The sequence below is a fragment of the Pseudorca crassidens genome, chromosome 17 (assembly GCF_039906515.1).
Source record: "Pseudorca crassidens isolate mPseCra1 chromosome 17, mPseCra1.hap1, whole genome shotgun sequence".
Classification (NCBI taxonomy): Eukaryota; Metazoa; Chordata; class Mammalia; order Artiodactyla; family Delphinidae; genus Pseudorca; species Pseudorca crassidens.
This window is the reverse complement of record NC_090312.1, coordinates 81606889-81622445: the sequence shown is the minus strand read 5'-3', so window position 1 is coordinate 81622445 and position 15557 is coordinate 81606889. Positions and strand designations below refer to the sequence as shown.

The window sequence follows — 15557 nt, the reverse complement described above, 5'->3', positions numbered from 1 at the left end:
CTCTTGTTCTTGCATCTTCAGCACTTAGCAGAGGGCCTGGCACACACAAGGCTCTTCCTGAACGTCTGTTGCCTGGGTGGATGGATGGAAGGCGTGTGGGATAACTGTAACTGTGGTTACCGTGGGATAATGGTAACATTCAGGTACCACTTAGTAGGACAGGCAGTGTTTCCACAAGGCTGTGCCTTTCAGCTTCATCACAGCTCTGAGGCAGGTAATCTAGTCAAGGAGACTGAGCTTCCAGAGGGTAACATTACAAGGCCAGGAAGTACTGAAGCTGGGTTTTCTGAGCTCAGCCTTCTTCTGCACAAGTTGCTTCTAACGTGGAAGTTGGTTTGTTTAGAGGGAAGCTGCCAGGATGTGCTGTTACTCCCCGAAAGCACATTTCCCAAAGTGGGAATATTTGCCCTGAATTTTAAGGTAATGTGATTCTTTTTGGAGATGCCAAGGAAAAGCTACTAAAGGAAGCTATGTGAGAGCAAGATAGAGTCGCCACTCAGGATGTACTAAAATGGTGTCACCTACCTTTCTGTGCCAGATTCCTTGAGACCAAGGGGTGGCCACTCTCCGCCCGAGCCCGGGGTCAGGCTCAGAGTCTCAGGCCCGCCCTTGGTCTCGTCACAGCCCCGTCATGAACAGCGACCCGCTGGGGGCCCGGCTGCATTTATCAGTGTTAGTGCGTGAGGACTGAGAGGCAGATGGTCGGTCCGCAGGTCTAGCAGTTCAGACGTTTCATTCTTCAAGCCACAGTTACGGTATCATTTTCCCACAGTGATGAGTACACAGTAGATTGGATTGTGTTTGACTTTCTAAAAAGATACTCCTATAATTACCTTTTAACTTTCAAAATTAATGCAGAATCAAACTTATTGTAAAAATAGAGAAAAACAAAAATTGATTTTCTCTCCTGTTTTCTTCTCTCTCTCTTTTTTTTTCTTTTCCTCAGACGGCTTCCCTTTATGTCTCAGGGCATAATTCATTCAGAAATCGAACTTTATCTACAAGGTGAGGATTAATGACAGCTTGAATAGAAGAAAGTACAACATGATTTTGGTACAACTGACAGCCAGGACATACCCAGGTGCCCCCAGGATGTCCCCTTAGGTAGCTTACCCTTCACATCAGATTTCCAGCTATTCCTCATGGTGAAAATAGAAGCATGTGTAAAGTGTGTCTTGGCAATGCAAATGCCCTCCTGTAAGTTAAAAAGCAACCCAAGGATTTGCTCCCATTTAAGAGTTAAAGTCACACTTTTTTTTTCTCCCACTTATAATGTCATCAGACAGATCTATCATTAACTGCACTTTGCTTTTATTTTTTCAGAAATGCAAATAAATCATCAAGCTAAAATACAAGAGGAAGCAAATGGTAAGTGTTATTGCCACCCTTTGTCTTTTTAATTATCTGAAATAATTTATTTCTGTTTTAAGATTACTTGCCTTGTACAAATTTTAATATATTTGTATTGAGTTTAAACTATTGATTAAATATACTTAAAATGAATCTAGAAACAGGTATTAAATTATAGCTTGATTTATAAAGAAACGAGCATAAGTAACTTTAGCCACAAAAGCTTTTTCCCTTCAATAACTTAAATGTATAGGGGAAATAATTATTTTTCAAAGGATTAATTTCTATTAATATACTTTTTGTTAGCCACTAACTTTGCATATTGGTTTCTCAGTTTTATTTTTAAGTCCTTTGAGATTAGCTTTTGCTATTAGATCCTCTTAAAATCAACTTGCAACTGTGTTATTAATATGTTTACACTTTGAAGCTGATCTGAGTGAGGTAAGTACGGATTCCTAATATGCATGTCAAGTCAACGAACGTCTATGTTTTCAACAATGTTTGTACTGTGTGTGGGAATTTGAAACCAGGCTAGGTTTAATGCTAACGTTATTATATTCATAAAGTCCCGTACCGACTAGGATGGTTGCTGAGATGCAAGCACCCTGTCCAGGCTGATGATTAGCATTTGCATTTATTGATGGTAGAAATTGCATTTCGGCTTAGATTTTACTTTATGTTTTTTAGTTATTTATAGAGAAAAGGCTGTGCATGTGTTAATATGGACAGAATTTTATTAATGTTCTGGAATCACTTAGTAAGTAACTTTAAGGGGTCTCCAAAGGTCTGTGTCTTACAATAAGCCCTTAAGTAATAGAGCTTGAAACGACATTCTAAGTGGAAAATTATCCATTAATTCCAGAACTTGGCAGGGCATATATGAATAATAGAGGCTAATAGTTTTAAACTGAAGATTCTAATTAAGGATGGAAGTGTTGAAATTCCTTTGTTAATAGTATTAGCCATGTAATCAATGTAAGTGTTACCGAATATAGTGAAGTTACGTTATACAGCAGAGGTGTTTACCTAGGAGTTTGGTAGATATAGTTTATCAGTGTAATCTTGGTTAAAATAAACTATTATAAGGTGGTTTTTCTAGTTATTATTTCTGTGGTTTTAGTTTTTTCTTATGGCCTCACTAAAATGTCTTCTTTTCTTAGCATCTTTATAGGAGTGTAATTGCTTTACAATGGTGTGTTAGTTTCTGCTTTATAACAAAGTGAATCAGCTATACGTATACATATATCCCGATATCTCCTCCCTCTTGCCTCTCCCTCCCACCCTCCCTATCCCACCCCTCCAGGCGGTCACAAAGCACCGAGCTGATCTCCCTGTGCTATGCGGCTGCTTCCCACTAGCTAGCTATTTTACGTTTGGTAGTGTATATATGTCCATGCCACTCTCTCACTTCGTCCCAGCTTACCCTTCCCCCTCCCCGTGTCCCCAAGTCCACTCTCTATCTACGTCTTTATTCCTGTCCTGCCCCTAGGTTCTTCAGAACCTTTTTTTTTTTTTTCAGATTCCGTATATATGTGTTAGCATACGGTATTTGTTTTTCTCTTTCTGACTTACTTCACTCTGTATGACAGACTCTAGGTCTGTCTTTGTTTTTACAGTACTAATGTGGATTAATCACAGACCTTAGTTCGTGAGACACTATCATTTGTCTGTGAATGATCCTCTTTTATTTTATTTCATTTTTAAATTCTGAAGAATATGATCTTTAATATGTCTTGCGATATTGTTACCAAAAGTGGGGTCCCTGCTCCGTTTCAATATGATTCTAGAAATACATTGATAGTCTTATAGTTAGGTGAATAAGCTAATTGATGGTGTGGCAAGAACCTTGAGAAGTTAGGAAGTCTAACCTGATGAGGCGGGGTTCCCTTGTGGTTCAGTCCTGAGGAGCAACCATGAGTCTTAGATTTTGAAAGTGTATGAAGCACATTTACACAATTCATCCCTTTTTATGTTGCTGCATAAAATGTGCTATTTCAGTGTAATGGTAGAAGGAAAGGAAAAGGAAGGAATCAGCTGAGCTAATTTCATTTTGGGGTGATGGTACAATTAGGTACCATCACTAACTCTGTGCCATGTTTAATGAACTCCCACAATTATCTAAGGCATATTTTCCAAAGCTTGACACCTTATAAACATAAGTATAATTCTACAGGTAAAATCATTGCCCTAGTAAAACTGCATTTCTGAGTTAGACTGGACTTGGTCATGAGATAATATTCTTAATGTACATTGCTGGATTGAATTTTCTAACTTGTCAGTGCCTTCTGTGTAACGCTCTTATAGCTAGCCACTATACTAAACCCTCTTATTAAGCCAATACGTTTATATTAATCCTATAATAATAAGTACATTTGAATGAATTCTAATTCTAATACATTTTCACAAGATACTTCTGAATGATCTGGAAAAACAGCCGTATCACATGTGAATGATCATGCCCCTTTTCTCGTCCTAAGATGCTATCTAGGTCCCTGGTACAATGTGGAGAAGCAGTAATGGGAGCATTAGTAGTGAACACATAGGATTTGCTGTGTCGGTGCTGAGTGTTTTAGATATACTCATTTATGTAATCCTCACAATAACCCATGAGGTAGATAGTATCACTGCTCCATTTTACAGGTGATGAAACTAAAGGACAGAGAAGCTTTTTGTTTGTTTGATTGTTTTTAGCTTGCCTGAAGTCACACAGGTGGCAAATAGCAGATTTAGAATCTGAATCCAGATGGTTTTGACTCCATAGCCTGTACTGTTCTTGCTTTAAAGGAGCGCCTTCTAACTTCCCACGGACATCAAGAATGCGTGTGTTTATGTGTGTGTATATATCATCTATATCTTTGGATTTACTTTGTTGTGTTATTTTTCTGACTTATTAGGCCATATCTTTGGATTTTTAGCTTTCAACCTCATTCCGGGCCCAAGTGAAAGTATGTTTTTAACTGTCAGGGGAGATTATCATCGTTATTGTTATTATCCTTATTAATCTCTTTTCCACCTGGAACCTTTGTGGAGACAAATTGTGTTTCTGCTAAACCCCCTTTGCTGACACTTATTTGCTGGCCCACCTCTCACCAAGGCTGCAGCCCCTTTGGGCTCACTTCCAAAGTTGCCAGGCCGGCCTGCTCCCACCCGCTTGGGAGCCCAGCCCGGGGCCTCAGCACCTCCACAACAGGTCAGCCGGGCTTTCTTTTTTTAAATTTTATTTATTTTATTATTTATTTGGTTGCGCTGGCTCCTTAGTTGCGGCGTGTTGGGCTCCTTAGTTGCGGCCGGCAGCCTCCTTAGCAGTGGCATGCGAACTCTTAGTTGCGGCATGCCTGTGGGATCTAGTTCCCTGACCAGGGATTGAACCCGGGCCCCCTGCACTGGGAGCGTGGAGTCTTACCCACTGCGCCACCAGGGAAGTCCCTAGCCGTCTTGATTTCAACTGTGCTCACCCCTTGGTTTCTGCCGATGGCCCCTTTTATCGTTATTGTTATTTGGCACTGGGGATTTTTTCTTAACTTCCTTGGGAATGAAATAATGAACTAAAAAGTTTGGGGCTTTGAGTTTTTTTGTGTGTTTGTTTTTGCCATTTATTTGGAATCTAATGGTGTTATAGTGCAGGGTGGGGGGTGGGGGTGAGGGGATGGTGGTGGTGGTAAAAATCTCATCCCAGGAAACTGGCTCAGAAGTATCAGAAACTGGTCTTAAGTCAAGCAGTTAGTGAAAGGAAGAACTCAGTGCTTCACCATTACACAAAACTGCTGCGCTCGAAATGGCTCTGCTTCCTACACGCCCTCGAGCGTTTCTGACTGGAGGGACTGTAACATTCTTGGAGCACTTGCTCATTTGTTTACAGGCAATGCCAGCTCTTTGTAGCCTGATTATTAGCAACTTGGTGGATTATCTGTGGTAAACAGATTAAAATATTTCCTGTCTTCGTGATTCTATTTTCCATATATGCTCACTGGCCTCACAACCCACGTGGCATCTGCTCTGGGGAAGAAACTGAAATTTAATTATTAGCCTCAGCTAAACATAATTAAGAACATAAACTATCCTATGAAATCCTCCTGCATCCCAAATTTAATGTCGATGACTTGGGATTGCCCCCTGCTTCCATCACTTACGGCACAGTTTTCAGTGGCTGTGTGGACAGTAATGAACTCCTGCGTCAGAACCTTCTGCCCGTGTCAGTCTGGCTTCCTGGAGAGGAGGACACAGCGGGGGTGCCTGGGAACGGGGTGGGGGGCGGTTAGGGGCCAGCGTCGCAGAGAAGTGCCCGCGGTGTGTGCAGCGCACGTGCCAGCGAAGCCGCCTCTGGGCTTTGCCTCACCGGCCCTGACACACAGCCTGCAACCGGGTCATCAGACTCCAGGGACTAATGGACAGGAGGGGCCGTGTGTGAAGAGGTGTGGAACCCGAAGAGGAAGGTGAGCCTAGCGCGCTCTCTGCAGCAGAGGCCGATGTTTGCTGGGACTTGCTGTTCGGTGCCCGGAACCTTCGGCGTGGGTCTAAGGAAGAGCTAAGTGAGCAGCCAGGAAGAGGACACAGGGCTTCCCAGGCCCCTGCTTGGCTTTCGCCTCATTTTCTCCTGCCATTAAATAGCCAGTGTTTGGCTAGTCATTCGTGTGCCATTGATTCTAGAATATTGGTCCACGCCTTTCCCTGACTGAGACAAAAAACCCGTAATTCAACACAGTAATTGAATGGAGTGGATTTGACATTAGCACAGAAATACTGTGATCTCAGCATCTTCAGAACATCCAACAGCTATGCAGACACATTGCCACAAAGAGCCTACTTTCAACCAGTTTGTGTTTAGAGATAATTCACAGATAGCAGAGTACGGTTTGGGGTGAAATAAATTAATCAAGTGGTTCTTACTTAATCTGAGGCAAGGTTTCTCAGCGTTGAGACTGCTGACATTTGGGGCTGGATAATTCTTCGCTGTAGAGACTGTCAAATATAGGATGTTTAGCAGCATCCGTGGCCTCTACCCACTCCATGCTAATAACGTTCAACCCCAGTTGTGACCATAAAAAAGGTCTCCAGGCATCACCACATGTCCCCTGGAAGCAAAATCAGCCCTCTGTGGGGATCCACTGAACTAGAGAATCGTGATTCTGTTGGAAAAGGGGGCTGAGGGGTGTCGGAAGGGGGCAGACTGCATCTGCTACAAATGTTTGCAGTTATAGCATTTCCTGTCCCATACACTCTTCCAGAACCTTGCCAATTCCTCATCAGAAGGTGGAGTCACCTGGGCAAACTTTTAAGACTCCCTCAGCTAAGCGTGTGGGGCAGAAGTTACGCTATGTGACATTTCTGCTGTGCACCGCAGGTCCTGAGAGGCGATGTCGCTTCTGCCTGGCCCTGCCTCTCTCTCTGGGGATGTTTGGAACCCAGCCCCCATGCTACAGGGAGGCCTAGACCACATGGAGAGGTCTGCTTGCGGAGACACAGAGGCTGTTGCCCTGAGCCCTGGCGGAGCTTCCAGTCATGTAAGAGCCATCCTGGAAGCAGATCCCCCCGCCCTCAATGGAGTCACCCCAGCTGACACCGTGTGGAGCAGGGAAGAGCCTTCGCTGCCGAGCCTGCCCCAAACTGCAGACACATTGGCAAGAGTAGCAATTGTTGCTGTCTTACGGCATCACGCTTAGGGTGGTTTGCTGCACGGCAGTCGATGACCACAGCAGCAGAACTGGTAGAGGGTAGCTCACGGAGACGTGCATGCCTCAGTCAAGACTTGACTTCTACGTAAAATGAAGGTCATGGGTTGCTGTTCTAGTGACTGGCGTACAGCGATGTGCTTCCGAAGGTAGGTTGGGACCTAGTACACTGCTCGGCGATCAGAACACAAAGTACTTGAGAACTGTTAGCAGATACCCACAGGGAGGCCTCTAGGTCAGCCAGAGTGAGGCGGTGGTGAGCAGAGGTGGAGCGGCACGGGGAGAATTAGCAGCGAGTGCGAGTCTGAGGGGGATTTTGTGCTAGGACGCCTCTGATGAGAAGCTGGAATCCAGGCTGAGGCTGGTCACAGGGAACCTGGGCACCTGACAGGAACTTGCCGTTTAACTGTGATGCCGTCTTCCCTGCCAAGTCAAGGTTTGAAGTGGAGCTGAATGGACCCCCCAGAGGGGCAGGGGATTCGTGGTAAACTGCCCTAGAGAACAGTCTTTCTACCTGAATGGTGACATGTAACGGGTTCCAGCGTGCAGAGAGGCTGCTGAGCATCTTGGTTAACAGTGTGGGTTCTAAATCTTGATGGTACCACTTACTCCCTGCATGGCTTGGGTAAATCACTGTATTTCCCCGTGTCTCAGTTCCTTCTTTTAAAACGAAGACAACAATAGAAACGATCAGGCTGCTGTGAAGATTAGGTAAAATTATATCTGTAAAGCGCTTACACAGACCCTGGTGCGTCGCATGTGCGCAGTAGATGCTCATTTTTAATCTCCTTTCCCTGGTGATGAGATGTGTCATGGGTCTTGAGCATCTGACAGCAGCCCCGCTGGACCAGCGTCTGGGCTGGAGAGGGGAGCAGGCTGCACCGCCGTCCACGGTCTCTGGCACTGCTTCCCCACTTAGAACTGGGGTGTCCTTCACACAGCAATACACACTGAACAGAACCTGAGAGATGACAAGAGATTCCCCCAATCCAACATCAATATGAAATATATAATAGATTCATTGCTGATAGGGTTCTATGGTTGTTTTCCGGACTTAAAGTGGAGAATATTAAGCATTGTTTGAAAGCATTTTATTCTAGGAAGCATAACTGTTTCTAATTCAGAATCAAATGTTTCCCAACTCGTGTGGTAGTCAGCATGTAATTTCTCTATTGCTTTACGTGTATAATAGGATTAATAATATTTGTCTCTTGGAAGAATAAAAATATTTGTAAAGTACTTAAAAATTTCAAAAAAATCTCATGATCCTCTTATGAAGTTGTATTTTGAAGGACTTGTGAGTTTATATACATAGAATTGTTTGGAGATAAAATTATCAAAATTAGAATAGAGTAATAATTTGTCTTATTTACAATGTCTTTGCCAATCTTATTGAAATGTATTTACTCACCCTTCAAAATTTGGGTCATACGAGGTCAATATTGTTTCTCTTATCTTTGTGCTAATAACAAGACCAATTATGAGGGAAATAACAATGTCCTTGTCCTTTGTACAAAAAATAACACTAATGACATATCATCAGAAAGACTTGTTCTTTGTTAATTGAGAAATATTTTTATATTGTGCTGAAACATTCCTAATAATACCTTGAATGCCCTTCCTCACCCATGAGGTCTTTACTTTTCAAAATACTTCTTAACAGATCCCAAATGTTGTATGCATCTTCCACTCATTCTTTGTCTGAGAGGCTACCGTGTGCTGGTGTTGTGCTAGGCGTTGGGGATACAGGGACATTTCAGATAGAAACGTGCCCTGCAGGGGGTGGGAGGCATGGAGAGGTGGCGTTAATTTACTTGTCTAAGGGCTGAAGTGTGCCCGGGTCCAGGAGAGCAGGGACAGGCTTCATTCTCGTGAGTGGGAAGGGCGTCTGGAAACGCTCCTTAGAGGGGGTGACCTTGAGCTGAGCCCGGGGTCAAAGGAGTTCACGGGGGTGGGGGGGTGGGGGGGAGGAGAAGAGGTAGGTGAGGGACATCCTGGCTGAGCCTGGAGGTGGGAAGGGGCCCTCTGGATGGCTGGAGGGTGGAGCAAAGCAAAGCTGTCCTGTGAGGGGGCCACAGGGGTCGGAGGCTGCTTTTGGGGGTGCTGTGGCTCGGCGGGTGTCAGTATCACCAGCAGAGTTGAGTTAAGCATTTCACAGGCTTGCCGATCTGTAAGTAAGGTTAAAATACCGCCGTGGAAGTAAAGATGGGAAAAGGCCCCTCTCAAGGAGCCAAGGGACGGTGGGTGGAAGGGATTCTTGGATTCACCACGTGGCGTCTGGGGGACCCTCCCCTGGGGGCTTCGGGGTGGAGGCGGATCTGTTTAACTTCAGGGCCTGCAGTTCTCTTTCTCTTCCATCTCCCCTGCGCCGAGGCTCCCCTCCACCTGGCAGGCGCTTCGCAAGCGTCTCTGCGGCGGCGTGGTACCTGTCTTCATAGGCTGGCTCCACCTTCCCTTCCCGTAACCAGGCCCGCGGAGGTGCATCTGCACAGGCGCACTGGGTTTTGTTACCTTCGCTGCATCTCCCTGTGATGCTTGGGTACGTGTCAGGGGCATGCGCTGCTGTGTGTGTGTCATCAAGCAAAGTGTGCCAGTCCCACAGTGTTTACTGTGCTTTGTGTAACCGCAGGCAGCTTGAAGACTTTCCCTCAGTATGTGAACAAGCAAGTAATTTCCAGGCATCCTCCCTATGTTTCTTTGAGTATTCATTCAGTGGAGAGTTGCCAAGTAACTGAAACCGCTTCTAGACACAGAAGTGTCTGTATTCAACCACAGGGACAATTTTCTGAGCCACCAAGTCAAGTCCATGCACCCCTGTAACACAATGCACAGAGTAAGGTGAAGATGAAGTGCTCAGATCTAAGAAAGGGCTTTGAACCCCACCAGCTACAGGGACTTTGTTCACCCAAGTAACTCGCTCATGCCTTCCTGAAGATAAACCTCCAATTAGTAAGAAAACTTGGAGAGGAAAAAGTTACCAGCAGGCCTGCAGTCTGTTTTGTTTTTTCCCCTTTACCTGGGAAATGAAAGGGGTGCCTCAGTCAAATTCCTTGCCTACATGCTAACAGTCAGCCCTCCTGGAAAAAACACAAACGGTATCTGTAAGTAAGAAGATAATTGAGAGCTCCTGCCTGTGAATTGGTCTGAACAGCTGCTCCAGTTTTTCCTGCACAAGAAACCACCCCAAAACTTAGTGGCTCGAAACAGTGATTTATGTTATCTTTCAGTAGATTGTGGCTCAGCTAAGTGGGTTTGCCTAGGTGAATCTCCTGTGATTTCAGCCCGATGGTTCTGCCGCCGCGGGTGCTCACCTGGAGTTATCTACCTGCCTGAAGCCTCGCTGTGTGCCTCCGGGGGCCACGAGAGAGTGTTCTGACAGACCCAGGCTGACTTAGACTCGCAAGTCCCAGAATGTCACTTTTGCTGTGTTGTATTGGCCAAGGGCAGCCCAGACTCACGGGGAGGGAAATAGACTCCACCTCTTTACAGAGCAGTAGGGTGGTCACATTGCAGAAGAGCAAGTGGGTTGGGAGTTATCAGCGAGGAGTTCTCTAAATCATGCAGCATGACACAGCAGGATACGCCTGGTTTGTCCAGGCTGCCTGCTGTAAATAAACCTGGTGTTTGTGGATTGGGGCATGCTTGGAAACTGTTACGTGAGCTGGGAAATCGATGGGGCGTGATGGCTCTGCATTGCCTTGTTTATATCCCACATGTTCAGTCTGAACCAGCACATGTTCTGTTGCAGGCTGGAGAGGATCTTTTTGAGTTGTATTGGTCATCTAGGGCAGGCGTTAGCGAACTTTTATGATAAAGAGCTGATTAATATGCATCTTAGGCTTTGCAAGCCGTGTGGTCTCTGTGGCAGCTACTCAACCCTGTCAGGTAGCACAAGAGCTCCCACGGACAATCCATAAACAAACGAGGGTGCTGGTTCCAGTGACACTTTAATCACAAAAACAGGCGGCAGGTTGGATTTGGCCAGTGAGCCATAATTTGCCAACCCTGGTCTATGATCTTTCCAAAGGAAGAACGCTTAGCTTGTGGTTTGCTAGTGAATCACCAGGAAGCTTGGTATTAGGTGAGATCTATAAACTCTGTTGAGTCCGATTTCCTGATTTGACTCACGTGGTCCCTTAGAGCCTCTTGAATGTCCATCACAAGGCTTGTACGTAATATGGACACTTAATATCTGTAAACCAGCTGGTTAGCAAGTATTATGGAATTCCCATTGTTGGCATAGCTTTGTATCCTGAAGTTCAGGATTTTCTAGTTCAATTGTATATATACTTATTGCCCTTAGGTGCATAGGAATGTCAAACGACAGAGCCTATACTTTTCATTGTTAAAGTGGAAGTTCCCGTTAAACCTTACTTCCTTATTGACAAGAAATCCAAACTTACTACGGGCTATTTAGAGATCATAGAGTATATCTAGACTTCTTTAAAAGTATTGTTGACACAAAAGAAAAATAAGCCTACTAGGACGAAGTGTCCGAGAAATTTTTTCTTTTTTCTGTAGCAGGATTTAGTGTCTTCCCCAATTTAAGGTCAAAAGCCAACAAAAAGAGAATAAAATGGGACCGTCTGAGGTAGATTATCAACAATGGCATTTTTTAAGCCTTTCAAAACCCTGGTAAACATAAGAAATACTTCAATTACATGAAATTCTGTTTCTTCCTTTGGGAGTTTTGAGTTAATAGAAATGATTTCTAAAGGGGTTAACAGATGACCGTATTTTTGGGTATGATTCCTTGGTTGAATAGATAGCAGCTACAAGGGAAGAAAAAAGAAAGAAAAACTTGTATAGACAGAATATCTGAACTCATGTTCTTTTGATTTTTTTGGTGAAAAAGTTTCACAAATTACAGAAAAAAACTTGTAACTGTGACACATATTATAAGCAATACAAAAATTATGAACATATTTTTAACTCTGATAAAAATCAACTGTTTCTCAGGACAGTAGAACTTTTAAATATAGACTCAGAGTGTTCCTCTATGTTATTTTCTACAAATGTTCCTATTTTGTATTTTAGATATTGAGACATTCTTAGAGAAGTTAAGCGATCATATTTTAAAAGTATACTATAGAAGTATTGGAAAATACTTACTTTCCTCCAGTGAGAAAAGAAAATTATGCCCAGGAAAACTTGAAAATCAACAAAAATCATCACATTAGATATTTCATTAGTAACTCCATCTTTAAAGCTCACGTCCTGGTGACATGCTAATTCCAGAAGGGAAGAACACAAGAGTATCATATAAATCCATGGATCATTGTTGCTTGCCTCTGTTTTAGTAAACAAGACATCCAAGCTGATGTGCAAACTCATTCCTGACCTTCTCCCCATGAAAGCATGATGCCAGGTCCCAGGGCAGGCTCAGGTGGCAGGGAAGGAGATGAGGATGAGATGGGAAAGATCTAGAAAAAGGAAAGAGATTCTTTAACTTCTTGAATTATTCATCAAAGCCCAGGTGGAAAGCTTTCTGTAAGAATCGATATCGTGATAGGATTCTCAGTGGAATTATAGTTTGAAATTTGCATGTTTCCTGTTTTCCTATGTGAATAACAGTTCTTCAAAGCATACTTGCCACAGGGTAGAAGGGGCGGAGGGGTCCTTTCTCAGGTCTGTACTCCTGGGCCATCTTGGCACCAAGCCTTAAGCTCCGCCTTCATTATCAACTCTAACATTATGCAAAATTTACTTGACACAAGTTGTGTTAAAGCAATCAGATATATGAATGATCTTTGTGGACACATTGGGGAGGGGAGAATAGCATTATGTATTGAAAGGAAGATAATGTCTTGGAGACGTTGCTGAGAACTCAGGTGTCCGGGTTGGTGGTGGGTCTTAATCACATTTTGAAAATGTAAAAAATACTCACAAGGTGGTGTGTGTTCATGGAGCCTTTGGAAATAACTATAAAGACGTCTTTAAATTGTCCCTGCAATCCAGGGATGACCCATGATGAGTAGACTGTGTGCCCTGCATAGATTTCCAGCCGCAGGACCTCATCCTCTGTTGCCTGACTGCCTGGTGCGCCCTCAGCGTCAGAGGGTTTACTGCTGCGGGGTTGATGGTACAGTTTTCCAAAGTGCACCAAATGATCAAATAAATACCATCTCAGTTCGTCTTTCCAGCTAAACAATCGTAGAACAAGCTGCAGATCTTTTAAAAAGAGGTTTTCTGTCATTCTCTGCTCACTCAGCCTTCCTGTGTTCCCAGCACCACCAGGGCAGGGAGCTCAGCCATCCATTCTGCTTACATGATATGTTGTCTTTCTTTATTTCAAATCCCTCTTTTCTTCATCCTCCGTCTCCCAAACCCAACTTCCTTTGCTGGGTCCTACATACAACATTCCAACCCTTAGGGGACTCCAGTATTTTTCCTTGAAAAAATTTTTAGCTCCTTTTGCTTTGTTTTTAGGTCTTCTGCATCGTCTCCATGATTCTGCTCGGATCTCTAAAGTGTGTCACCAGCCCCGGCTTGAAAGGGTGACTCCTAGTGCAGATAATGCCTTCATGTTAGGCTGTCAGCACGTCTGTCACCCATTCCCACCCACACCTGCCAGTGATGCCTAAATAGACTCCTAAATCCGCCAGCCAAACACCTAGTGCTAAATTCCCCCAAGTATCTGTTGTCGTGAAAAGCCCACTGCTTATTTGCTTCGTAATTAAAATGTATAAGATTGCCAAAACTTTTCTACATGCTACCTTCCAAAAGGGAGTCCATGATTAGCAATGATTTTCATACTTCGTAAGTTCACAAATTACTCATTTCATAACTAAGTAGATTACGCAGAATTCCTCATTTCCTAATATCAATGTGGTTTTCCTCCACAATTTCATATTGATTTCCTTTCTCCTTTGCAGAAGGAGATTGGAAGGTGACTGTTGTCACTGGGGATCTTGAGAATGCCGGCACCACGGCAACAGTATCCCTTTATGTCTATGGAGAAACGAGATGTTCAGGTCCTATTATTTTGGGATCTGGGAGACACCAGCTGTTTAACCCCAACCATGCAGATATATTCAAGGTAAAATTGATATAACTTTCTTACTAAGACATATTACAATACACATTCTCAAGATGGAATAGAGAAAAGTTTTGTTTGTTTGCTTTGGTATTGCGTTTGCATTACATTTTCTCGGTAAACATGAAATCTTTTATCCTGAGGGAGCTGGGAAACAAGAATAATGATGGGAGTATAAGACTTTTGTTTCTCCCTCGCTTTCTATTTGTATAAAGCCAAAAAGTATGTGAACTTTAGAAGGTTAAAGAATTAGAGTGAAAACATTTACTCCTAATCTTTCCATCAAGTCAGATGTTTCCATTTGGAGTATCTTTTTTGGTCCTTGTCTGTATCCATGGAGTACGACGCTATGCTGGAAAGGTGGTCCAGCCTCCACCAAAGGTGGTCCAGGCTAAAACACGGTCTGAGGGGTCAGATGGCCAAGATTCAAATGCTGACCCTACCTCTTACTAGCATGCTGACCTCTGCAAGTTACTTAACTGCTATGTGCCTGAATATCACTTACCTCGAAGGGTTACCATGAGGATTAAATGAATTAATCCATGGAAAGTGTTTAGAGCAGTAGCTGAAATGCTCAATACATGTTTGCTGTTAATATTGTAGCACATAAGCAAATTTGTAGCCCTTTATTTAAACAAGGAGCTAGTCTTCCCAGTTATAATTTTTATTGATTAAATATTATGTATATGAAATTTACCACTGCATTTACCAAAGGTAGATGAACACTTCACTATTGTTGGACATTTAAATGGCTTCTAGGTTTTAGCTATTATAAATAATGCTGTACAAAGACATTTTTTACCTTAGTTTCTTCTTTTTACTTACCAAAGCTGTCTTATTTCCTTATGACACTTTCTGAGAAATGGGATTCTCTTGATCCATTCTGACAAAGGACTTTGTAAAAGTGTCTAATTTATAGCACAGTGCCCAGCAAGACATAGTAATTGGTAAATTTTAATTGTTATTAAATCATTACTACACACCCCAAATCATGGTGTTTATTTCTGCCATATGTAGTGTTTAGTATCTTCCTTTTTTTTTTGCCCTGCAGTAAAACTGATGATATATTAAAAAAATCTTTTTAACTTTTTATTTTATATTGGATTATAGTTGATTTACAATGTTGTGTTAGTTTCAGCTGTACAGAAAAGTGATTCAGTTATACATATACATGTATCTATTCTTTTTCAAATTCTTTTCCCATTTAGGTTGTTACATAATATTGAGCAGAGTTCCCTGTGCTATACAGTATGTCCTTGTTGGTTATCCATTTTAAATATAGCCGTGTGTACATGTCAATCCCAAACTCCCTAACTATCCCTCCCTCCCCCACCCTTCCTCCCTATAACCATAAGTTCATTTCCTAAGTCTGTGAATCTTTTAATTAAAATTTCTCAGCACCTTGTTGCAAGCTACCGTATGTGACTGTGGATCTATGTAAGTTATCTTCACTTCTTACCATTTTGTTAAAATAGCTTTGTGAAGATGAGTTCACGTACCAT

At 43.0% G+C, this 15557-nt stretch overlaps 1 protein-coding gene across 1 annotated transcript in view; it reads left to right on the top strand.

Moving 5' to 3' along the window:
- LOC137210107 (uncharacterized) overlaps positions 1-15557 on the top strand; it is a 73387-nt gene that overhangs the window by 41262 nt on the left and 16568 nt on the right. The window contains exons 3-5 of the mRNA XM_067711711.1: positions 947-1005; positions 1324-1368; positions 13895-14058. Coding sequence (XP_067567812.1) covers positions 947-1005; positions 1324-1368; positions 13895-14058 — 268 coding nt within the window. The remainder of the gene's footprint in view (positions 1-946; positions 1006-1323; positions 1369-13894; positions 14059-15557) is intronic.